A 27,656-nucleotide genomic window follows, 5' to 3' on the forward strand; every position below is an offset into this window, starting at 1 on the left:
ACTGCATTTCATTGTGCTACGCAAGCCTTGGTTTCAGGGAATTTAGTCAGAGAGCAAAACAGAACACAAGCAGAACACGCGCTGGGGAAGTTTGTCTTACCAGAGCTGAGCACGTCACTCACAGCATTCACCAATACAGAAAACAAGAAACCCAGGGAAGATTTTCCTTCACTGCTAATATTCGACAGGGAGCCTTTTTCAAAAGCAGGCGAGCCTGCTAAAAAGCATCTATTTTCCCAGCTGTCTACATTTAAAGGTACAGAAGACTGGAGAGCTCAGAGTTAAAATTTAACTAATATTAACAGGGAAATGAATGTATGTTTCAGGACAAGACTTAGAGTAACTCCAAGTTAATTAAGTCTGTGAAACAGCAATTCTAATAATACCTACACATCAGTTGTACAGAACTCTCAATTCACTCGGTATGCCATTTGTGTAGTGCTTTGACTTATACATCAGATTTTGTTTCAGGTTGGTGGTTTGTTGTTTGGTTGGGGTTTTTTTGTGAGCTTGAAAAAAAAATGAAGGCGGCATTATAGCAGCCCCGAATCTTATTTTTCAACATTAACATGTGAATGTTTCCTATTTAACGGGAACTATCATCTTAAAATTAAATCAGAAAGACATCTTTTTGAAGCTGTTGTAAAAACTCATACTAATTCAGCACACAACAAAGTAACCTTCTGCTTGTTCAGTTTGTGCATTTGATAACAGTACACAACTACATCCTTTTTCTAACATTTGTAAGAGCAACAGACAAAAACATTTCTAAAAAGTATGAAAATGTAGTCTTAAAATTACCAAAAAAATGGCAAAAGCTGCTTACTACTTCTAAACTTCTCAAGATTTCATGGCAACAAAGTGCCTTTTAATAATAATTAAAGGAAAAGATTTTCCAAGTACTTTGTTATCTACTTAATATCATATCAGCCTCTGAATGTACAGATTATTTGCATTTATATCAGCTACTTTATCCTGACTATTTTGAAAAGAAGTATTGAAATCAGCCACATCATTCAAAACTAACTTTTCTTTCCCTAGGCCAAGAACAAAATTTAGTATTGATCTTGAGAACCACTGCTTTCTCCAGGAGCTAGATCCCACCCTGCTGCTGAACAGCCCAGACTCAGCAGCTTAAGAGATAGGTTGCATGGGATCCATGTACATTTTTTCAGATAAGGACAAAGCTCTTCTTATCTAAAGCTCTTCTAAGAATCATAGACTAGTTTGGGTTGGCAGGGACCTTAAACACCATCTAGTTCCAACGCCCCTGCCCTGGGCAGGGACACCTCCCACCACACCAGGTTGCTCCAAGCCCCGTCCAACCTGGCCTTGAACCCCTCCACGGATGGGGCAGCCACAGCTTCTCTGGGCAACCTGGGCCAGGGGCTCACCACCCTCACAGCAAAGAATTTCTTCCTAACATCTCATCTAAATCTCCCCTCTTTCAGTTTAAAACTGTTCCCCCTTGTCCTATTGCTACACTCCCTCATAAAGAGTCCCTCCTCATCTCCCCTGTAGGCCCCCTTTAGGGACTGGAAGGGGCTCTAAGGTCTCCCCGGAGCCTTCTCTTCTCCAGGCTGAACAGCCCCAACTCTCTCAGCCTGTCCTCACAGCAGAGGGGCTCCAGCCCTCCGAGCATCTCCGTGGCCTCCTCTGGACCCGCTCCAACAGGTCCATGTCCTTCCTGTGCTGAGAACTCCAAAGCTGAACACATTACTCCCAGTGGGGTCTCACCAGAGCAGAGTAGAGGGGTAGAGAATCACTCCCTCGACGTGCTGGCCACAAGAAGAATCCCTGCCGCTTTTTTTTTTTTTTTTTTTTTGGAGTGGGGGAGTTACAGGGTTTCTCAGGACTTTCTCCCCTCCCATTCCTTAACGAGCTGCAATCCTGCCAGGCTGGAAAGTTTCCTTCTTCCAAGCCTCACGGTCACCTCCCCATCTTATGAGTCACCTGTTGTCATCATCCAAAAAGGCAAAGAAGCTGATATTCAAGATAGCTTTTCCACATACTATTTTAACCCGGCCTAAATAGCATTTTTTTAAAAAAGTCTTATCTCTGTCCCTTTATTAATATTCATTTCAATGTTGCTCTTTGGCCTCGATTTCATGCGAGTTTGTCCCACTAGAAGGCAAACGCTTTTCAGATCAGATTTCCCCCCCAGCGATGACCTCATTTGCAAGGTCTCTGTCCCATCCACCTGAGGAAAAAGGACTTTTCCCCTATTCTCCCTTTCTGTGGCAAGTGGAGAAGGAAAAAAAGCAGGGGAATAGTAAATAGTAAATAAATAAATAGTTAATAAACATGGAGAAGAAAACAAGCCTCAAGCTTCCCAAATCACAGCCTTCCAAAGCACGCTATTCTGAATGAAGCCCACGAAACAAGGATTTTAAAGAGCTCTGTTTAACTATTGAGGATGGCTAAAAAAATCCACACTCAAAAGACCAGCACCGAACTACTGGGCGCTACTGGGACTGTGTTCAAACTTAACTATTCTTATCCCTGTTATTGGCCCCAACCTATTATTTTGGGGCTAAAACCTGATATTTTGTATCTTCCTTTCCTTTAACCAGCCCTCAACCCTGTGTCCGATCTTAACCTTAAGCAGTCTTTCTCTCTTCCCAATTCCCCGCTGAGCAGCTCTTCCTTCTGACAGTTTACTGCTTTTTGCCTCAAGGTCATTTAATCTTCTCCTGCCCCAAGTCACAACCTATCTCAGTCTACAAAAGAAAACAAACAAACAAACAAAAACACACAAGAAAAACAAACAAACAAAAAAACTCAAACCAAACCAAGCAAGCAAAAAAACTCCACAAAACCCACAACAACAACAAAAATCATTCATTTACAAAGACAGAGCTTGCCGTATTTTCTGGCTCCTCCTGGAGGGAGGCAAGCTGGGACTTAATTTTCAGTATCATTTCGAAAGATCAAATATAAATGAAGTCTTGTACTGCTGTCCTGTAGAAAACCAAAAGCATCACCAGGGGGATAAGGGATGCCTGGGCATATAGAAATTTAGATAAGATATTATCCAGTTTAATAGAACTTAGAGCAAGCCCTTTCATAATTAGTTTTTATGGGTTTTATATAATGCAAAACTTTTTAAAGTCCCTGTAAAACTACTTCCATTCATTCTGATCGGAAATCTGAAAACCATGAATGATCTCGAGACGAGTTGCGTCATGGTGTAATGACTTGCTAAGCTCATGCTGAGCCATCCTGGTCATGCCTCTGCTCTGATGCAAGGCCGACTGTCAAGAATCCCACAGCAGACAACTGCAACTTTGTAAATGAGCTTCTGCCACTTGATCTGAAGTGGAAGAAAAGCACGTTCCTTCCCAAATCCTGTTCTAATTTAGAAATTAAAATAAAAAATCTCATTGCAAGGTGTGCCCAAACTGAAGGCTACGCCAGCAGTTACTCAGACTCCATAGCACACAAGTATACAATGATACAATGTCTACGTGAAAAGACACTAATGAGATTATTTAGTAAAAAGGGCCGTTGACTTCTCACTGTTGGAAAGTTGCAGACACCTTCTGTTTATGGCTACACCAATTTCTTGCAATTTAAATAAGTAGACACTTCTTCTTCAGTATAGGTGAATATTCTTTACTATTACTTCTGCAGTCAATTTTGTTACCTTTATTAGTGGGCCTAATAAACACAGTAGCAACACTAAACAGGACTACTCCAGTCATCTACTGATTGCATACAAATGTGTAGGAGTTTGGTACTTCCCTCTTGCTAAGCAAAAGTAATGACAAAGAAAAGAACCAAAAAAATCATGTGAAAAATGCAGCATCACTAATCCCTCAAGTATTTAAAAAGCCCTCAGCTTTCACTGATGTCATTCATTAGCTACTCCGAGAAAAATCAAGGAAGTAGTGCTGTTTTCTTGGTTCAGCACATTTTTGAAAATCTTTACCGTGGAAGTTTTGTATAATTATCCTCGAAATAGCGTATTTTGAAGGAGTTCCACAACATATAGAAATTTGGATTAATGAGTTGCATTTTCTTGCCTATCATTTCAGTTGGCATTCGTGGAAGTTGTACATCTTTAGATATTGGATAAGTCTCTCCCTGCCTCCGAGTCCGTGCTTAGATCAAGATCATTACAACTTCTCCCACCCAGTGCCCTAAACAAAACATAAATGCCATCACCATCAATCTCAACAAGGTCTGTATGACAACCAACATTAACAGAATGACCTTCTCCAGTCAGATTTTCATTAGTAAATTAGGATGGAAAACAGTGAGCGGCACAGCTTAGCCAAACTGAACAAATTATCTACGTCATCCTTCATGATGTCAGTCGATACCTATGCTGAGCAAGGAAACTCAGCAATTTGGGATACAGTACAAGACATCATTAAGCACAAAGCCAACATCCTTTTTTTTTTTTTTACCCCTGAATTAAGCTAAAGCAAGCATTCTTTAGAGATAATACAGAAAAGTTAGCAAGTTTGGCTGTGCAGAGAGCGTGCCTGCAAAGCCACAATGTGCGAACTGCAGACCAAATCTCAGCACGTCATATTTCCATCTGCAAATGCACAGCCCCAGGCCAGTTATTTCTCCTGAGGGTTAGAGAATTTGACCACACTAGTGAAGGAAGAGACAGCCAAAAGGTGAGAGCACGTGCCAATTTCCCAAACAGGCCAGGACATCACCCATGTCACTTCAAGCTTTCCACCTAGCTGCAGAAAAGCCTCCAAACATTTGTCTTCTACCAACGGACAGGTGCTGAATACAGCAAATGCCTCCACACCGTATCCTAATGCTCAGATTTATGTTTTTTAAACAATTCTTCTCAAAGAGACACTAAATGTTCACTGTTTTATAACCTGTAAAATAAAGGATGGCAGTAAGGACATGTCCCCCGGCCCCACAATGCACTCAACCTGCCAGGCTTCGTCTCTTGGAAGAGCAAGATGCTGCTGCTGGGGATGTTCGTGCTGGGTGAGGAACGCTACCATTGCACTGCTAAATCCCATCCCAGGATGGCATTTGGCTGTTCTTGATGCATTCTTCACACTTCAGACTTATTATTTGGTCAGAAAGAGCAACTGGAACCAGAATGCTTTTGTATAAGCTCTCCACTATGTAAATCCACTTGCTGTAAACCACTAATTTGTGGGGAGGGAAGGAAGGTTGTAAAAAAGCAGAGCAGCCTTTTAGCCTCTGGCCTTTGTTCACACCACAGTAACGACCTTGCAAAAATTGCAAAAATTAAAACCTTGGGAAGACAGTTGTGTGGTGCAAAAAAACTGCTAGAAAGGTAGAAAACTGCTTTGTTCATCCCCTTGCAAGGAACAGAGTTTGATTTCCCTTAATGGCTAATGATTAATGTATGAAAACAAGATGAACAGCCGATATATCTGGAACATAAGGAACATGATCCTTTAGTTTTTCCTGGAAAGGCCAACATGGGTTAGAAAGAAGATAGACTTTTGCTGTCCCTGGATCAAAATTGATCTTTTCCAATATGAAAGACAAAGGGAAGACACTGCACAGTGTTTGAACAGGTTTCTTTGTCAGAAGTGAGGAGAAGAATCGGTTCCAGCACATGGAATACAAAAATGTATTTTAAAAACTAAACACTTACTGCTTCACCACACTGCACTCATAAATCAATAGCACTGTCAGTTTGTTAATAACCAATGCCCACAACCATTACCTAAGAACAACAGATATTTTGTTACACATTTAAAGGGTGAAAATTTTACAACAGACAAGTCTTAAGGACAATTTGCCTACCGGAGAATTGGTTGGCAAACTCTCATCTGCTCGCCCATTTCAACAGAAAGCAGCCATACACTGTAGCAGAAAGTTTGGCAAATATGCTACATTCATAAAAACAACAGTTTCGTAAACACTTGCCTATGGAATAAAAAGTAAAGTATTCCAGGATATATGAAAATTCATAATGTCGATTCAGATGACTGACGAAGCACATCTACAATAAGGATGTGTGGACAACCATTTGTTAACGTGTTAGTAAGCGAAGCAAAACATCTGTGCCGGACTGGAAAGCAGCAGACACCCTACCTGCACATTTTGTTCTCGTGGTGAGTGGTGGTCCAGGGGGGCCTGTGCCTCCTTCTCCAGGGCGAGTGAGCAGCACTCTGATCTCATACTCCACATCAGGATCCAAATGCCACAGTTTATAATTAGGAGAGTCTACAATGTGCGTTTCTGCCCAATTCCCAGTGGTCGTCCGATACTCCACCTCTTTCAGTATGATGGGCCCATCTCCAATGATGGAGTTGGCATTGGGTTTGATCCACAGGTACGTGGCTCCGACAGCCAGCAGCTCCGGAGGGGCGATAGGAGTTGGGGGTTCTGTAGACAAAAAGAAATCATGAGAGGCCTGAGACAATTTTGTCAAAAGGATTGAATTTCCACTATGTATCTGTATAGCAAGGCTGTCCGAAAATCTTTTCGGTACACAGGCATAGTTTCTCCTTTCATTTACCAAATCTTTCATAAGAATTTAATCTGTTACTGAAAAGAATTTGGCTTTTATTTGCACTAATAATTCAGCCCCCATACACTGGGGATAGCATTACCAATTCAGAAACACCTGCAAAAAATACAGTAACCACAAAGCAACTACTTTTTAAAATAAAACACAAAAGTCACTTTCAAAGATCAGAAGGTTTATACTTATTTCCTCTCTAAGCATATAAGCAATAGCGGTTAATATAATCTTGGAGAGTGAGGGAGAAAAGAAGTCTTAAATGAAAAAGACTGAGTGCACTTAGCATATACCATGTTTAAAAAGGCTCCAGTACGAGAGCTTTTCCTCTGCCCTGCGACCCGCCGTGGCAGAATATCACAGTCATTGATCATGCTACCGTGGTTCAGCCAAAGTGTAACGCTTAACACGACACAATTAGCAAGGAGTGGAAAACTCAAATCACTTGTTCATTTTGTGATTTTACCAAGCAAAATAAAGGTCAAAAATAGGATTATTTTTTTTTTTAATCAAAGCACTGGCTGTGTGTCTGAGAAAATACTGCCAAATTTAAACACTAGGGACCTTCCCGTGGTCAGTGATAGCAGCAGTCAGGATGCTGCTAGAACTGACTCTAACGGGGGCTCTTGGTAGCTCAGAACCAAGAAAAGCTCTAAGGCACCAGTGAACCAACACCTCCTGCCATGTTTGATTGCAAAGTTTGCTTAACTTCATGAGCAGCGGTACTCAAGCAAAGTCTGCATGAGACTCTAAGAGTGCCTCGATGTCTGAAAAGCATCATGAGGAGGCAGGAACCCGGCCGCTGACTATCACCTCTGTGATAAAAAGAAAAGTGAGCCAATAAAAGGCATCTCAGCAGCACCCTTTGATGAAAGCTACAAAAAGAAAATCTACAGGGCTCTGGCTGCCTGCCTGATTTTTATTCCCCCCCCATCAGTGCATAAATAACACTTGCATATTGGAAGCCACACGAATAGCATATGCCTTGTGGTTTTGAAAACCTGAGCTGAACTGTGCAAGATTATGAGTGATTTCTTTAATCTCATCTAGCTTCCCCTCTGTCACACTCTAACGTGATTTGCCCTCAGCCCAGAGGACACAAACTCTATTCTCTTGTGAAAATAAGGTGACGAAAAGGACATCTCTGTCTCAGAAAAAGAAACCTATAAATGTTACAGCATGACATTAATTTCAGAGTTCTGTGAGAGTAATTCTAAACCCCTCTTAAAAGTGATTCCTCAAAGAACCGAGAGAACTGGAAGAATCCCGCACCCCCAGAAATGTGGAAGACAGGAGTTTGAGCGCCACATAATGGGAAGAAGATGGGACTTTTCCCTCTGGAGAAGTCTTGCAGGTTAACGTCTGCTCAGTGAAAAGAAACAACTGCACAGAAACCATTATTATACAAAATGATGATCAACAGAAATGTTACTTAATTTCATTTCCTCTGGCTAACTAATTACACTGAACCATGCCATCTCCTTGAGATTGACTGCAGTAGCTGTGCATTGTACCTCTGGGGAAAAAAAAAAGCAATGCAAATTGTAATTGTAGCAGGTATCCAACATGAACAAAAAATAGTGTCATGAACCAAGTCTTTGTGGAATGTTTGTTTCTGCCTTTATTTTGCACTGTTCCCCTAACTCCTGCCAGAATCTCCTACAGATATGAAATGTCAGGCTGATTACGTTTTGACTTAGGAAGGTTACTTCTCCAAGAAATGTGTTTTCAAGAAATGCATGTAGATGCATATTCATTAAAAAAATCAAGCTATTATAAATAACAAATAGTATATTACTTTTTTCTTGGTGCGAGACAATTAAAAGATAAACAGTGGTTTTTATTCCCAATGCAAAAAATGACATCTTACAAGTCACATCATAGCCGAACATAAGACAAATGGAATATTAAACTCCATTCTCCTGGGCTGTAGACTTCAATAGCAACATGATCCAGGTTACTCTGGGATTTGATTGCAAGTAGGAAGAGATTTACAGGACTGAGCTTAATTAATACAGCATTTTGTCCTGCAAGACCGACACGAAAGTCTCATCTAGCAAGTTTAGAAACTACTATTGCCAAACTGATTTAAGTTAAGATGACACCCAGCATCACTGTCATCTCTCTTTATTTTAGGCCAAATCTAAACACACACCCCCAAAAAAAGTGATGGTGGTTTTCCCTTTCTTCCCCCTGTTAATTTTCCCCTTTTGAAGTATCATTTGAAAAACAGATGCCGCAAGAGTATCAGAAAATTAGAAGCTTAAACTGCTGCTCCCATTTTCCAAATTTAAGAAACTGAGCTAAGCAGCCGTTACAGCAATCATTCAAGGCTCAATACCACCTCACTGAAAATAATGGGCTCTTTCCCACTGGCACCAACTGGACAAGAAGCAAGTTTTTTAATATCACTCTGTGCCAAATTACTGTGAGTGATTTAAACAAGTTACCCATTAATTAGCAAAACTAGCACATCGATAAGGACCATTTTTTGCCCTTTGTAACTAAACACACTTGTCAGTTACAGATGACCAGCCTGATGTTATGAGCTCACTATTTTAATTAAAATCTCTACGTGATCTTGATTAAATAAACATGGTTACAGATTGGCCTTGTCCACATCTAATTGTGATCAACCATATTTTAAGCCCCATTTGATGCAGACAGTATTTTATATTGCAAGCTTTGTCCAGCTTGTCACTCCCTTTCAGCCGTGGTCCCTCCTCCTGTGGGCACAGAGGAGAAAGCCGCAGGCTCCCCAGGAACAGGGACATCAGGAACTGGCTCACTGCAACTGGGATGATATTTAGGCTGAATCCCAGACTCAGGAAGGACACAGAAAAATGGGGCTCCTGGGTGCACTCTTTCAAGGAAATAAAATACCGCTGTGGCACAAGTTCAAAAAGGGAGTTACTGAACACGAGTAAATTTTATTGTATGCGCAAAGCAGGTCCCCTTGTGCAGCCACCACGGGAATTTGGGGTGAGCCTTTCTCCTCCCATTAGAAGAGGCAATACAGCTGTGGTCCACAGCTGGGAAGACTGAACACAGTTAGGGCTTTAAAACAACAGACAGTTTAGCAGTGCAAAGAGCGTGAGAAAACAAAACTAACAAGAAGGACCAAAAAAAGACCAAATAGAATCATAGAATATCTCAAGGTGGAAGGGACCCATAAGGACCATTGAGTCCAACTCCCTGCTCCTCACAAGACTACCTAAAACTAAGCCATATGATTAAGAGCATTGTCCAGATGCTCCTTGAACTCTAACAGGCTTGGTGCCAACAATACTATATTTTCCAGCTATTGTGGAAAACATATGTATTTCACCCTTTGGCAACTGCTCCTGAGTGTTTCTGCTCTACTACTGGAATATTTCTCTGTGATTTTCTAAGCAAGGCAATTCTAAGCAACTGTTAGATGATGGAAAAACAATGGTTCCATGCATCCTTCAGATGCAACTGGGAAGACTGAAATGTGAGAGAGAAATCCCTATCAACCGTTTTCACTCTCTCCTGTGAAATAATCCATAAGGAAAAGGAATTACAAAATATTTAATCTTAAAATATCTGGATAAACCGCCTCAGCTACGGATTTTGTATGAATAAAGCTTTAAGTTTTTTTGAAAATTCCTTCCTTGTTCATAACATCATCTGATAAAATGCCCAGCCAAGAAAACCATGAGCTCTTATTTGCATTTGTTGGCCTATGGATGGTTTCAGACAAAAAGAACCCCCAACTGTACAAAACATCAGTATATCGCAAAATTTTACAAGTCTGTTTCTGAGTGCTAATCTGTACCTTTTTTTTGGTGCTGAATAATCATGCCAATATGTGAAATTCCTAACATGACTCCCTCAAACACTGAAATAAGCTCTCATTTCAGGACTGAAGAGAACCAGGAAACAAAACCTGAGCGGACCCCGAAAAGGCTGACACACCTGTTAAATCGAGGAGGAATGGAGGTTTGTATCTGGCTGGGCCACCCAGTTTGTACCTTTCACACTGCTTGATGGCCCTGCAGGTCCTTCCAGAACCTCAGCAGAGCGTGCCCCACACACAGCCAGATCCAGAGCAGCAGGAAGGTAATCGCAACAGGCACACACACAGCCCTGCTTTGTTTTCTCACGTGCATACAACATACAGCACAGGTTCGAAAAATAACATCAGAAGAGACACAGTGGTTTTTTTTATTCTTTGGGGGTTGAAGAGGTGGGGATGGGAGCTGCTATCAAAAGACATTTGCCTGACAAGCAGGATCTGTGTTTTCAAACATGATGCTGCTTATTTCCCCTACTAATGGGGACTGTAAGCTTTTCTCACAGTGTCCTAAATGAGCAGCTGCGGACTGTGCTTGCCAAATGGATAAGGATAGGACTGGAAGGCAAGCAAAGCACATTTCAAGCTTCTCAGAACTTTTTAAAGCAAAAACTACAGAAAAAAACATATTTGTATAATTTTCTACACAATAGTCACAGACTGTTACAATTACAAAGCTATTGAGAACATAGGTACTTACATTTGCATTTAAGAAGGCAAACTCTGCTCTTTTAAGAAAAGATGGAATCACGTTAAAATGTCTGCGTTCTTATTTTTTGCCCCTTCATCCTTTAGGCAGAATTTGTCACCTTTGCACAACTGTTTTGCACACCTCATTGCAGGCTATTGGAGATTCACTTGACTGTCTGAGCAGCATCCACGAGTCCCCCTTCTAGCTTTACACCATAGCAATAAGCAGTCTGAGCTCTGAATGACAGTATTGGCATTGCTTATTAGCCCACTTCCTACTTCTGTAATAAATGCAGCAGTCGAATTTTGTTTTCCAGTGATTGTCCGAACTTCCAGTTCCATCTATTGCACAAAGAAACGGCACAAAGATTTTACAATATTTAGCATGAGACTATTTCACTGTGCTGACACTGTACTAATAGTTTTTTGTCTAAATGAGAGGCATTCAGATCTGTCTCACAGTAATGTAACAGGCTGACAGCAGTAATGTCAACCATGTTGGAAGAGTGTGCCAGTGGCATTAATAAAGTGCTTCATTAATTCACCTGGATGGGTAAATTGCACCAGCTAGTCTGTCTACTCCCAAAGAAAAGTGCCCAGAACCAATTCTGAAATCAACAACTTGGAATATTTAATAAAAGCCAAAATCCAGGAAAGTGAGAGAAGAGCAAGATTCAGGATTTCTACAGCCTACAGAACCAACAGTGGTTTCACAGATTTATAGAATTCACAGGTGCAAAAGCCTTTACTGTTGGTTTTGCATCCCATTATGAAACAGGCCCAGCAGGCAAACATCACCCTTACATGGCAAAGTTTAAGCTCTTACCCTCCGTGAGCATTCCCATACTGTGTGATGCAGCCCCATAAATACACAAGTCTGTTCTTGTCCCCGTTGAGATCAACACCGCATTCATCTCATGAACCATCAGCCACAGATGCTTATGTGCTTAGTAATCAAAGACTGACAGACCAAAATGGAAATTTACCCTTTTAGCTTGTGGCAGGTTGGTTATTTAGCTAAAGAGCTACGACACCGGAGCAGTAAGTGGGGGGCTGCATTTAGCTACTGCTATATTGTTCTAAGGGTTAGCAAATTTAGTGTCAGCACTCTCCATCCGATGCTTCTCCCCAACACAGAATTTACTAACACAGTGATAAGTAACTTTAGTACTCTGTGATACAGAATACTTGTTTGTCACAGCACGTCATATGCTTTTTTCTCTCACTTTTCCCTTAAGAGATAATGCTTCTGTCTACAAGGGACTTGCCATACATTTCACGTACAAGAAGTGGGGGAGAAAATAAAAATGATCCAGAAAGATGTGAAAGAATTGAGTGAAGTGGTCAAAGAATCATCACAACAGCAATGAAAAACAAGAGACGAGCGGATCTCAGGGGACGGCAATCAATATCACCAGAGAAAGCCATTGGAGCAAGAAAGCCAATATTTGGCAGAATGCTTGTCTTCTGACACTCCCAAAAACCCAAAATTCAAAGACTACAGACTATTCCCTTTACATCTCACAACAGTGTAGGTGTAGTACTTCTATACAAAGGCAGAACTTGCTGCAGCCTGATGAAAATGAAGAACACACACTATGTATTTTCCCCTTAAGAAGCAGTGGAAATGCTCCTTGGTGATTTGAATACACGTGTTCTAAATTAAGCAACTGGGCTGCCTAGGTTTCAAGAGCAGAACACAGCAATGCTTACAGGAGTTACTATAAAGCAACACAAAACCTCTTAACCATTTCCTAAAAGCACTGCAGTCACCATGCAAGACAGCTGGAACAAACCCTGGCTGAAGAAAAATCATCTGTATTAGTGTCATCCTGCCAAACAAAAACGTATAAAGTCGCCCTGAGACCACAAAAAGGTGGTACGGGCCCACTGCCTCCCTATATCTAACCATGTTATAGGTTAAAGGGGAGGGGGACCAGATAACAAGTGGGAATTACAGTAGCATACTATTTCATTAGCATTTCACACTGTTTGTGTCTTAGAAGCTTAGCCTGAATCCCACCAGAGCCTCAGAGGATGCTTTCATTCCCTAATAAAGAAGAAAATGGCATCGGATTAGTTGAACAGTATCTCATTTCCCAGCGTAAATTAAGTGAATTAGATGGAAGACTCTGTGTTCTAATTGTAAAGCTTATTACAAGAACTCACATAGATTAGAACTGAATGCTTCTCTTTGAGTCACCATTTGTACTGTAAAAGAGGAAAAAAAGGTGCCTATAGACTCTCCCGTGGCTCCGTAATGGCTCGGTATTGCTATGCAGGAGTCTCCAGTGCTGCATTCATGAGTCTTGTGCACCAAGTGCTAGAAGGCAACCCATCTTCCCATGGACAGGAGTGCTACCCCGTACAGCGCGCAGGCAGTCTCCCTAGGTAATCTCTAAGAATGACAAGCTCCCCAGGATTGGGAATCACGGACAATTAACTCTCATTTTTAAAGTGCATGCAATTTACTGAGTTTTTCAACTGCAAAATAGCTACAAAATGACATCATGAACAAGAGCAGTAGCATGCTTCTTCATGTTGCTTATGGAATGACATGGTTATGGAACAACATTCTGTTTACAGCGCTCTTTCATGAACCACAAGAGGCCCAACACAAAGAATTCTGTGCATTAAGAAGTTGGGCATCCACAAGCTGATTACCAATACCTTGGCTTTTCCTATGTACCTTCGACACATCCAAGCCTGTATTAGTGATCTCAGGTTCCCTTTATAGCCAATAGAGAGAAATGGACAATTTCAGAGAAGTACAACTCATCTTAAGGTACATATCTAAGAGAGATAAAATTAACTGCTCCCTGATCCCTCCCTCTTCTGGCATTAATATTTAGGTGAGATGCATTTTGCCTCCTTACTCTTATTTTCTCAGTGCCTGGCCTTCAGTGTGAAATACAGTGAGGTATCAAACCAGTTGGCCTATTGTGGGTGGTAGCCACAAAGCAAGCTGCGCAAAGAACTGCCTGGCAAGAAATAATACTGAGCACCTGTACGCTCTTTGAATGCTCTCTGAATACCCTCAATTCAGGGCAGCAGAACTCAGGTGCTGCAGTCTAAAATGATCACATGAAGACAAATGATTATGTTTTTCTCTGGAAATGATAAGCACAACTCACTTCCCTTTTATATATGCAGCCAGAGCATGCACTGGTGACAGCGATGCCCTTTGATTTAATAATTCAATACTTATAGTGCTTGTCAAAGAAAGAATTTCATTCTCTTACTAAGACTGTTCTGAGGCTGCAGCATCTTAGCCCTATCTGTTGAGATTGTGTCACATACAGGAAAAAAAGGTTCAGTTTTCATTTGACCAAAAAAACCAGTAAAAATAAAAAGACCATGACTTTCTCTAATCAGCATCTAACTGCTCCATTTTGCTCCTCCAGGAGCACGTCCAGCATGCTTGAACCAAGTCCTATTCTCTAAACTCGTCCTTGACTTATTTTCTTCACACAATAATTAATAATTTTTATTTTTTTTCTGCTTCCCTCATTTCTTGGAGCTTGCCCTTGATGACAGACGCATCAGATATGCACAGACTAATATTTCATATTAGTCTTGAAATGACCTATGAAGAAAACCAAGGTAGGGTTTAACGTAAGACACGGATCTGAATGCAGTAATCATAAAAGCATCACGAACTATAAAACTGAGCATCACCTCTCCTTCAACAAGGAAGATGAAAATACTGGATCTTTCCACAAACTCTGGTGAAAACATACCAATTTCTCCACGAGAAATTGCTGCACCTGTGCATGCACCGACAGTCATTCAAGTTGCAGGTTACTCCTGAACCTGTGTCTAAGCGCGCTCTCTCCCCCATGTGAGAAGTCCCAGGGTCACTGTAATCTGAGCGGATTTACACTCTACGCTGCTTCCTTTAACAGCCAATTCTGTAACACTACGATTTGAAACATCAATCTATGGGAGGCTCTTCTTTCTTATGGCTCCACCAAGTCTGTACAAAGATATGGAAAACTGCATCCGCATGCTATCAAGAAGACAGTCCTCTCCACCAGTCAGTAGTCAGGGCCAGCTTTAGCTCTCTCTCCTGTTTCTAACTCCGTAGACTACTTAAGCTCATATATCATGTGTTATTAAATCTATTTCGGCTTTCTGCATGAACAAGCTGCTAATCTCCCATAGGGACTAGAAATGTAAACTCAACAAGCAGCAAAAAAATGTAGAAAGGCGGGAATAAACACATAAACCGTGAAACATGTAATTTCAGGTCAACTCAAGTTCAAGCACCTTCATCAGTTGCTATGCTACCAGCTTATGATGGTGGGAAAGGATGAAGGCAACAAAATTTTATAGCTTCGTCTATAGAGGCTATTTAGCGACTTTTGCTTTCTGCCACATCTCTGTCCGCAGAATGAAGGATCGTTAGTCTCTAAGCTGCTGAAATGGCAAGTGACTGGAGGTATTGACTCCTATGAAGCAGCATGGAATGGTTTGTCTGGATTGATTAAGTAGCTTAATCCATAGCAACCTGCTAGGTTTGCAGGAAAAGCCTGAGGCAGGATTCTTCATTTTGTTTAACGCAAAGTGGGGAATTAAACATCCCATTGCCCTTTACCTCGCTGTCCACCACCTAAAGATGGGCAGAACAGATGAAGAACAGTAAGGAGAACTGAGGCAACTGTTCTCCTGGAGTTTAAACATGAGAGACCACCATGGTGGAGACTTGTAGACTCAACAACGGCCATTCTGCTGCTGCCCCATTGATACCGATCTCTCTTCTTGCAAAGCCCAGAGCTGGGTCAGCTTAAAGAGCGAGGCCATGGTGCGTGCACACACAGTGCATTTCAAGGAATCGACCACAGTTAATCCTCACAACATACTGGTGAAGCAAGTATAAGTATGTTGTTTTATAACTGGAAATAATGATTAAGGGATGGCTGTAGGGCCAGAGACTGAACATAGTCTTGTGTTCCAGCCTACAGACTTTATGACCCCCTACAAAGAAGCGTATGCCAGGCTTGACAAACAAATTTAAGCTCTTTCGGCCCATAAAGCAAAACGTTCTCATTTAAGCATTTGTTTTCCCATGACAGATCTGTGAAAAACACTTACCACATTTGACCATGAGGAGGCAAGTCAAATCTGCCACAGCCTCTAAAAAGCTGACGCTGTAATAGTCCACAGCAAACACGCCAAGAGGGACCTCAGGAAGCCACCATGGTGGAGACACGCCACTAAAGCAGCACCCCAGGAACTTTTCCACCAAGGTACCTGTATCACATGAAGCAGCATCAAACAAACTATCCAGGCAACTAAGTCTCAGAGTGGACGGCCACCTGAGTGCCAGCACCCGAGTGATGTTTTCGCGATATTAATCCGAGCAAGAACACAAGTTCAGATCTCAGTGGTCATACGGAACTTGGATGAATCAGAACTGACTAATTTTAAAAGGAACTTTGCCAAGTGCTCATTTCAGGAAGTCACTCCTCCTGCCTTGACTGGCTGAAATGACATAGTCGGGCAGACCGTGAGGAACATGGTTAGCACGAGGGAAGAGCAGGCTTTGCTGTTAGCATAGCCGTGCTTCATTCAAATTTAAGTTTTATCTCTTTACTTCTTTCACTGGGAGCAAGCATTGATGTACACCCTAGGAAACCTAGAGAAACTACTTGAATAGCTGGATATCAATGACATTTAAATATTCCTTATGGAGATTCCAAAACATTCACAGTAGTAACACCTACGTAAATTGTACTATGGTTTACGTCTAAAGTAGCACTTTTCATCTCAGAAATTCAACACAGAGATTAATTGCCCTTCCGCTTTTACTGACAACAAATACACGAAGTGTGAAAAAGAGCCAAGTTGCTGCCACTAACTATTTTGCTGCCACTAAAGCCTCACTGCTTATACAGCTATAGGAGCAATCTAATTATTTATTAAAATGTCAGTATGGCAAGAATCTTTGCTTCTGGTGGCAAAAAGAAACAGGTTGTCAAGCACGATAGACATTAGGAAGAACAACTTGAAGCTTCGTGGCAATTTCCAGAACATAAAGGGGTCTCTTCAACCCTTAAGTCACATGCCAGTCTCTCTGGTTAGCGTAAACTATGCACAAAAGAAGAAAGCCTGCCTGTGACACAGAGGTATGCTCCCAATACTGAATGTTTACATTAATACTTACACATGCCAACTATATTTTTTTCACGAAAGAACAAACTTTCTACTTCTGAATGTAGCTGACAGAATACCTGACAGTCAATCCTATTAACCCTAAATATCCACCAATAATATGAGGAATTTTTTCAAAAAAATACTTTCTCTGCTTATTCCATTTTACCTTTAACATCAGTTGAACAGGGCTTTGGACCGTGATCTTCCCTCTACTAAAATGTTACAGTTCAAAAGTATCTGACATTATGTAGATAAACCTAAAAGTCTTCCTAATTTAGAGACAATGCAAATGACATTCAATTTATTTTCTGTCTTTTCTCTTTTCTTGAAGTATGGTTTGGTTTGGAACATGAGGATCCATGTAGACTGAACCCATACAATACGCGTACAGTTTTAATGGGCCACTACACTTGCAGACCGTTGAGAAGTCATGCCGGCTGACACCACGAACTTCATGTCTGATAAACCCCATTTTATTTCAAGAGTCTTAACCTTGTATCACAACCTGCCCTGTGAAACAGCATAAAAGAGACATTTCAAAGTCTCTTTTGTGTATGAAAGAAGCTATTTTGTAGCCATTAAAGACAAGAGATTGAAGGCCTAAGACAGCAATCTACAGTGGTGAACAATGAATGACATTTCTACTCATCTATTCTCAGCGCTGACAACCAAGTGAGCAGCCAATAGCAGAGAAATTACGGGGGATGGCAAGTGAGAGCTGGTAATTTCCCCAGCAGCAGCACAATGGAAAAAATGGCCAAGCACAGGGAGCAATTCCCTAACCAACACGCCAGACCACTCCAATAAATCTAATAGCCCAACTAAGGAAAAGCAAACAGGATATTTCCACTAGACTTGAGGCCACCAGATATCCAGGGTGTTATCGTTTTATTTCTCATTCGAAAGTCTCCCAATACTCCCAAGAATGTCTGCAGTTAGTTAAGGAATTCTTTTGTTATATACATATTCCTTGCTTGCTGTTGTGTTGCCCCTGAGAGTTAATACAAACAAGATCTCTTACCACCATATAAATCTGGGACCCTATTTAGGCTTTTGGAAGAGCTACAATGTGGCCTCTGGAATATAGACTGTAGAACTGAAGTCTTTTTTTAATGGGTCCCGTATCTGAAAACCAGTATATTAAGTCAACTTGGGTCCTACACGGGCAGGATCCTGCATTTGAGGTTACGCAACAGAAACCTGTTCATCTAGAGATGCAGCGATGTCTGATTCCCATTATACCAAGCTTTATGCGTATCGACCAAGACCTCAGATCAACTTCCTTCAAAGAAAAACCCTATTCTAAAAATATCTGTTGCAATAGTAGAAATGGTAGGTTAAGAGATTTTATCGAGGAGCTAACAGAGGGAGTATTTACTTTGCTACACATCATCCTAAAACAGAACCTGCAGACATCCAAGCATTACCTGCATATATGACTAGAGTAATTTTCTAGTAGTTTCTTCATTGAAACCTTTCTGTCCAGAATTTTCTGCTCACAGTACATTATTATTCGCCCAACCAATGCAAATCAAACATGGGCTTTCATGAGAAGGCTCAGATTCAATTTGGATTTACTGATTTAATCTGTTGAGAGTTTCTACATACTCTAGTCCCCTACAGGCATACATTTAGTAAGTTCCTGAGATTCAGTGTGTGCTGCAAAGGCTAAAAACAGGGTGAAAAGAGGATGGGAAATCTACTAACACATGGAAGAATTTTTTATTTTTTTTAACATTATGAAGAATAGTACAAAGGATTGAGATCATAATGATTGGTTACCCTTTCGGGACGCACAGTGGTATACAAGCTTTCCTACACAACCTGTCAATTCCTAATACCAGTATTCCCCAAGTATGGCTATCAAACAGGGCAAGAATCATTGGGAAACAGCAGTTCACCCATGCTTTCTGGCTGAAACAAGATCACTGGCCTACCTAAACATAAGGCAAAATCTGATTAAGCACTACGCTATTCCAGAGTGGGAGCTGAAACCGCTACTGATTATACGTGGATTATACGTGTTTCTGTATGTACATACCTGCAGTATTTGTATTGCTGGGATGTCTCTAACGTGATGGTGATAAGCACTGGACAAACAGCCTCTACACCCAACAGCTCGAACTCGGCACCCGCAAACAGACAGGACAGAAAGAAACAGCGAGGATTCTCAGCCAGCAAAGCAGGCTGCAGTCTTTATGCATTATCAGCCTGTTACCAAGTACTTTGTAGTCATAACAACAAAATTGAGAGATGTCAATTACCATAATAGTGAGCACACAATTAGCAGCAGCCTGAACAACATGTCATCCTGTAAAAGTGAAGAATCAGCAACTGAAATGCAAAATGACCAACATACTATTAGGTACAAAAAGTTTTCTTCCCATATTAGAGTTCAAATTATGGCTTGCAAAATTATTTTTCTCCTTTGGAAGGAATGTTCATCACTTTGTACAAGGACTGTACTTCTTAACTCAGTAGAAAAGTCATTATGCTAGATTCCATTATGCTGTGATTTGAAGTGTTAATGGATAAACAAGTTCAGCAAGGAAACGCCACACAGTTTGGAAATCTAAGTTTTGAACTCTAGAGCTGCGTCTTTCACATTGAAGTAAAATATCAAAGGTTGATTATCTGTGTATTTGCTGCATACCAAAAATGGAAGTTAGGACACATACGGGTTTGTTTTCTGATTACTTTCTATACGTGGAATTCCTGCTGATGCAGATCAATGGAAAATTTTAAATCTCTGTATAAGCTGTCATATATATCATCGTGAATGTCTGTGCTAAAAGATTTAGTGATTTTATTGATACATAATTATTAAGCGTGGGGTCAAAATTCACCTTTCGTACTGTCAGTAATTCCTGTCAGGTACCTGGTGAAACATTCAATTTCAAACACATCTCAACATGAAACAGTATTGCGGTGTTTCACTGAACCACAGCAACTGCCAAGACCAACAGCAACACAAAACATCTAGAAGAACAGCCTGGCACAATTCTCTAAAAGGACCTGACCTACTTATGCCTGGTAAAGTGTTCAGTCCCTCCATTTTTTTCTCTGTATTTTCTGTCTTTACAAGCAGAGACCTGCACTGTCCAAATAAACTCCAGTTAATAACTAATGAGATCTTTCTTCAGTGTCACAGAAAATCATTTATTGCTCGAACTTGTAAATTTACATTCCTTCCTTGGAGCTCAAATAAAAATCACTAGAAGTGAATTATCAGACATAATCACGACCTTCACAAGAGCTAGAGAAAAATATTATAGGTTAAACTTTACCCAAAGCACTTGCACCAGGGAAGTCTATTGCTTCGTAAGGCTATTTAAACCAAATGCGTTCTGCTTCAGAGTTCCTCTTTCCAAGGTATCCTTAAAAACACTAGAACATCTCCCAAGTTGAGAACAGGCAGATACAGAGTATGGTGTAACACTCTGCCTTAATAAATAGCGTCTGATCATTTCACTATCATTTATAAACCATTCCTCAGCTTAGCTCCTTGTATATTTGCTTAATTATTTAAGAAATCCAAAGATTATTTGGCTTTGTGCCTTATTCTTCTCTAGTTTATGCTGGTACAAATCCAAAATAAGTGGCATTACCGCTGTGAGGCAAATAAGTCAGGTTTCTGCTCTTTTGTTCCCCTGTAATCTGAACGTTGATGATTTCTTATCCTTCACAGGCAAGCTGATAAGAACCAGCACCAGAGGGAACTATTTTCTAACAGAATCTGCACTGTGCCTGCTCTGAACCCATTTGTTGCTTAGTAGGACCCTGGCACAGCTCCACAGTCCAATGAACATGATTAAAAATGACTTGATGAATCTAAGCCTATTGAACAGGTGGCTATAACCAGTCTGGAGAGAGAGGAAAAACACCATCCTCAAGGCAGAAATATTTTATGCTTTCTAGAATTGTTTAAACAACAATAGGTCTACAGACTGAGTACACACAAATTTCAAGCATCCTAATTCTGGTGACCGATGGCTGTCAAAAACTCTGCAACGACCAGGAACAAAAAGTTGGAGCAAGGGAAAAGAAACCACTGCGTGGCTGCCTATACTTTTCACTACAACATGAATATTCTATTAGATCCTGGGGTATAGGGAAATAGGAGATGATGAGAGAGTTAGTCAAGAAAGGATGCTAACTCAGTGAACGCAGTTGTTGGAAGGCAGCGGAGTGAAGCCTGCCTCTCAGGGTCTGGCTCAACTCCCTGACAAATACGGGGAAAAGCAGAGCCAGCAGCTTACAGTCAAAACAAGCAATGCCAATTGGATAAAAAGTGACTAGAGACAAAAGAAATTGCTGGGGAGCCAGGCAAACTGGCAGGCACGCACTGCCGATGTCCAAAGCTGGCCTCTCTGAGCCACAGAGATAAAATAATAGGGTTTTAAATAGTGTTGTCCGTAGATGGTTTGTGATAAGATTACACAAAACCCTGATTTTAAGAATTGTGCAATAATTTCATAAAAGCAAAGAACTGAGCCGAAGCCATTATGGACTTGCTGAGCAACTACGGTTGGTTCGTGCACAGGTATTACACACCCTAAGCAAAGCATTACAGGATTTTTGTTTCCAGGAGAGTTAAAGTGATGAAATAACCAGAAAAGGGTGTGCTGGGACTAATGGAACAGATACAGAACCAGTCCCAAAACTGTGACAAAACCCTCCAGAATCAGCTTGATCAGAAGTGTTCTTGATGATTAAAAGTGAGACAAGAAAAACAAATGGTGGAAACAAACCTGCTGCTTTCATCTAGCAAAATATAGTTCAAGTTTTCCAGAAGACGTGGGCTCTTTAATACATTATATTATACGTACGCCTTCAACTCTGCTGCTGATCTCAACAGCTGCACTTTAATTTATTTGTGTAACTCTTATTGGAAGTTGAGTAAAATACGGAATACAGTGAATCCGCACAGTGATTTGGAGCCATTACATACGCATCTGTCACAAACTGCCAGTTTGAACGTGATCTGCCATGCAACTGGCAGGCATTCCCTTCATTGTTAACAAAATCTGTGGCTACCTTTACTTGGGATCTACAAATATTCATTGCATAAAAGCAAGCTGCCCTGAAACATGGACAGTAAAATTGAGATGAATTCACACAGAACGCACAAGCTTCAGTTGCAAAGGTAACAGTGGTCCACTTATTCTGATATTGTTGGAAATGCCTGAACTTTATCTAAGAATGTAAATCACCTCTTTATATACATTAAAAAACTCCCAATGATACAAAGGCACATCATAACCTAGAACTAAGCAGATATACGTTACAGGGAGAAACAAGCAGTTCATTCATGCACACTTTTTTCTTTTTATAGGGTTCTTAGGAGCTCATTTGGAATTTACTGTGCATGTAAATGCCAAATGAATTTCAAGTACTGCATTAGCTGCCAATCCATTACACAATCTCTTGCAATTTTAACTTACAACTTCTAACTGCCTGTGGCACCAGTTTTGGATTCTAGTCCTTACAGTCCATTGCTTACTACTTAGACGATCTTGTTATCCTGTGGAAATCACAGTATTAACATTTCATACCCCCTCTCAAATAAGGCGTGCTCTAGGATGCAACATTGCCCAGTGTTTTATAATGGAAACCAAACACACAGGAGGCTACAAATAAGCTCTGTTCCACAGCAAAGGATTTCAATACCAAAATGACTTTTACGGATTTGTGGTTAAATTTAAACCACAAGAGTTTAAGGTCCTTCTTTATGAGACATTACCACAACAGGTAAAAGCAGGAAAAAAAAGACAAGACTGCTGCCTCGTCCATCATATTAGCTGATCTGACTGGTAAGGCCTCACATTCCAGAGCGTGAACTAGAACAACTGAAAGGTCAGCAGCCATGTCTTCTGTCATCCCTGCTACACAGAGAAGCATTTCTTCTGCTGGGAAATTCTGCACATTGCATTTATGAGAGGTGTAATTTATGAGAGGGTAACTGGACACCCTCCATTGGTTCATGATCCTGAGAGGCAGAAGAAAGGAATCAGACAGTATCCTAACCCTAGATGTCAGGAAAACAGACTTTTGTCCATTCAAGGTTCTGCTTGGAAGAGTCCCATGGGTCCTGGACAGAAGAGGGGTCCAGGAGAACTGGCTGATTTTCAACAATCATCTCATCAAAGCTCAATGTTAACTGGCAAATTCCGTTCATTAAGTTGCTCGTTCACTTATTACCACTGACAACATACAACCACTGGAACTGGTTTGAGGATTCTGCAGAGCACATGCAGCTCGGAATGCCACGTACAACTCAAGATTTCAAGGAAAAGTACACATCAACAGCCTGCAACAGCTCAGGACTAGGAAAGAATTCCCCACCTAGTGAAGCCAGAGAGGGTTTAAATCAGTTGCTGGTAGTTCCACAAACAGACTGTCAATTTTGTGCTTGCAGTATACTAAAGATTTTCTTCATCAGAAAGCCAAAATTTCATAATGGTTTTGTGTATGTGTTCATCAGAATTACTGCTATAATTTACGCTTATATGTTTAAGCCTGTTTTCACTACAGGTATAAACAAGGTTTATGGCTCTTAAAGATCCGGACTTTTAAAGATCTACTTGTAACACCTCCCAAAAGGAACCTGCAAAAACTAAGAGCAGGTCTCCAGCTTCCTGAAAGCATTAAGATTAAAAAAAAAAAAAAAACAACAAATAAACAAAACCATTTCTTTGCATTATTCAACACAAGGAAACAAAAAATTCTGAAGAAATAAAAGTAGACTGCAGTACAGTTTGTCGTACCAACGTAAGGTACACAAAGGCCTTCACTAAGCTTTAATTGTGTAAAACCAGCAGGCAAACGTAACGGAGCATGAAGAAAGCAGCACACACAGCATTCCCATGGCACACTCCCACAGGTATCCAAAGCTGTCTCTATATTATTTGGCCAGAATTTAATCCACAAGTTAATATCCACAATTAGCTAACTTGACCCACGCGGCCTTTCAAGTATCCTTTAAGTGCCTTTTACTTGAATTGTATGTTACAAACCCCTTTTTTTTTTTTTTTATTTTATTCATTAAGTTCAATGCCTCCTTTACACATTTAGTAACAGCAGTATCTGGCTCTTCAATCAGCGGAATCCTTCAAGAGATCTAAGGTAACCACACGAAAGGAACACAGGCACATGGAAGTCAAGATTTTAAAAATTTCATCTAATACAGTTAATTACTTGGCTAGGTTAATTGCGCCCAATTCCTATCCTCAGAAATCACAGTACAGACTTACGATTCTAAGCCTGGGAATCAACATTTTCTAAATGAGCCATAATAACCAGACACCAAAAACACAGTGATGAAAATCTACACAGCTAATACCTTCTCAGCACAACAAGCTCCTGCAACTGAGCTAAGGTAGGGCAGCAGCAGCAGCACGACCAGCTTACATGCCTCTGAGCAGCCTATCTTGTTTTCAAATTCATTGGAATGAAAGATGTCCCAATGTGATGTCAGCTTAATCAGAATTATTCGTTCTTCATTGCTCGTTTAAAAGTACCTCTACATTAAACTCAGTTGTGTTTACACACAAGATTTTTCAATGAAAAGTAATTTATGTGGATAATAATAGCATATGCATCTCGCAAGCAGTTGTGAAATAAAACTGAAGGCATCATTTTCTTACATGTAAACAAGAAAAAATGCTCAGTAGCTGCATATGATGAGGAGAAAATCTGCAGTCCTGGGATTCTTGTGTTCCTTGTTAAAAAAAACAGCTTTCAGAACATTGCTACACCTTATTCAGTAGAATTAACTATAGACTAGCGTAATACAGAAGGTAAATGCTATGACTCAAACTAGCACTCAGACACCAAAGCTCTCCTGTACAGAGCCAATTTCAAGGCAAACTTAATAAGTCCTGTCTATAGAAGACTGAGAATCCAGATGAAGGATGTACAAACACAACAGTTGAATACAATCATATCTAGGTAAGGTACAGATACAATTTGACACATAAAAGCAGCTAAGAACTGCAGTACGGTGCATACTGGGAAAAATACCTTCCCATTACATCTATCCCAAGATTACCTGCATTATAGGATTTACAGGATACACTCCTATTGCTTCATTTGTTGGAAATAGCAGTGGAAAATGTGATCATGGATCATTTACGATTGTTCAAATGACAAGTCACTCATGGAACAGTTAAGAATTGCAAACCGAATATGCAACACACTTCCAATCCCTTTTTCATCATCAGGATTGGATGATGCACTGTAATGCACAAAAATTCACTGTCAGTGGTAAATCCTGCCATGTGCTTTAGCCTAAAAAATAAAAACAGGTAAGATCTACATTCTGCCATTCCTACTTACCTGGTCTTTACAGTTGCTGCTTAATCCATGGCAGTGTGTCCAATTTACAGACAAGAAAGTGGATCTAGCCTTACTAAATGATTCATCCCATCTCTATTAAACATACGATCCTGTTCTCTCTTTCCTACAAGGTTCTCAAAGATGGACGGGGATTTGTTCTCGGGCCCATAGGAACTGTTCTGCCCTCTCTTCCCAAGGGACTTAGAGATTCTGTGCTGACCTCTGCCCTCTCACTTCAGAGTTGGGGTCAAGTATATCATGATTAATGTTTAGGCATTTCTCATCACACAACCAGCTATATACCAAATATACAATGCCAAACGCGTTCACCTTACGAGGAACTTCCAAATACCAAACAAGGAAGACCTGGTACAAACCTTGAGTGCATCCATAAAGAACTACATAGGCCCATCACCGCCAAAGAACATGGCTTCTTCCTTTCTTTCTGCACGGGGCATTAAGGACTGGCAGGAACACTCCAGGATTTATGCCTGTAATATACAGTTTTAAGGCCAGCTTGTTTAGTGGGTTATCTTTTCTGGTTGTTTGCCAGAGTTCAGTGTCCCTTATATACAGTGTAATAGCTTAAAGGACTGCTTGTTTTATTTCCTTTAATAAGATAAAGAGATATCCAGCAGATGAAGCAGTGAGGAGCAGCAGCAGCATCTATTTGATATGGCAGCAACAGTTCCTTTTCAGTGTTTAATAGTACAACAGGTTCTGCTGTTGGAGCTGTGGTCATGATAACACTTTTTTACATAAATATTTTGTGGTCACGATAATACTTTTTTATATAAATATTTTCACAGGCACCAGCCTGAGGAAGCAAGACCTTTAGCCTTTAAGATGTCTTGCAAGATCTGGCAGAATTTGCAGTAAAGGGGCAGCTGTTGAAAAGTACTCCATGACAACAATGAGAAGGAAAAAGCATTAGAAAGGCTTATGTTTTAGACAACCTCCTGCACTTGGAGTAGCCTCCCCAGCGCATTTCCTAAGTCTGAGCATTCTAAAATATCAGCTCTATTACCACTTTCTTGTTAAAAACACACTAAAATCCAGACAGTAGAAAGGTAACTTCCACGCTGTGGAGGTATAAAATGGAAAACGAAGCTTCTAAGGAAGCTCTCAGAGTAAAGAAAATAGGACTAGTAATGAAGCAATCTAAATCTGTTCTGAAGAGCTGAAATGAGAAAGGAAGAATATTGTTTCCCATGATCTGTTATTTCCTTTAAAAGCCCCCTCAGAATCAAGGCAGAGCTGCCTGTAGTTCAATTCTACTCCATCTGGTCAAGAAAGTAAGATACAGGAAGAAATTAAGGAACAGTTTAAGGAGAAAACCTCTTTTCATAAAGCAGTGATTTAAGTGGGAGCATAGCGATAGGACAAGGGGTAATGGTTTGAAACTGAAAGAGGGGAGATTGAGATGAGATATCAGGAAGAAATTCTTTGCTGTGAGGGTGGTGAGCCCCTGGCCCAGGTTGCCCAGAGAAGCTGTGGCTGCCCCATCCCTGGAGAGGGGTTCAAGGCCAGGTTGGACGGGGCTTGGAGCAAGCTGGGCTGGTGGGAGGTGTCCCTGCCCAGGGCAGGGGGTGGCACTGGATGATCTTTAAGGTCCCTTCCAACCCAAACCATTCTATGGTTCTAAGTGAAAACTTTCAGTGACCCAGAGTCATATGCCTTGCATTGTATCCTATTTCACCAGTGCGGGTGTCACAAAGAATTTGTTCACCACTTCTCCATATAGACCCCGCAATGGAGAAAACTTGCCCATGAACAGAGCAGCAGATCATTTTTTACATTAAGAGCTTGGGGGTTTTTTGGGTTTTTTTCTTAATTTTTGAGAGTAGCAGAGTCCAAAATTTTGCAGAATACATTCAGGACGGTACTGACAGACAGATAACTAAAAAACCAATACTACCCTGTGGGAACCAACACAAGCCATGACATAAGTCAAAATCAAAATTAGAATTCCTCTCTGTGTCAGCTAAATTACATCTACTTTTGATGGCACATCTATTTTAAATATTTCCGGTTCCTGAATTTTGTCATGAGAACAGTAAGGGACAGCAAGAGATGAAATAAATCCCAGAATACTTGAGGGGTCATTTAAATGAACTGCAAGTAAAGAACAAGCTGATTCAACTTTGGGAGATGCAACTTATTGCTAAAAGTGCA

General features: G+C 40.7%; 1 protein-coding gene across 1 annotated transcript in view; it reads right to left on the minus strand.

Moving 5' to 3' along the window:
- The window catches only part of PTPRT (protein tyrosine phosphatase receptor type T), a 462,729-nt gene that overhangs the window by 224,936 nt on the left and 210,137 nt on the right, over positions 1 to 27,656 (minus strand). Inside the window, exon 7 of the mRNA XM_054218837.1 lies at positions 6,052 to 6,345. Coding sequence (XP_054074812.1) covers positions 6,052 to 6,345 — 294 coding nt within the window. The remainder of the gene's footprint in view (positions 1 to 6,051; positions 6,346 to 27,656) is intronic.

The sequence above is a fragment of the Rissa tridactyla genome, chromosome 12, assembly GCF_028500815.1.
Source record: "Rissa tridactyla isolate bRisTri1 chromosome 12, bRisTri1.patW.cur.20221130, whole genome shotgun sequence".
NCBI lineage: Eukaryota > Metazoa > Chordata > Aves > Charadriiformes > Laridae > Rissa > Rissa tridactyla.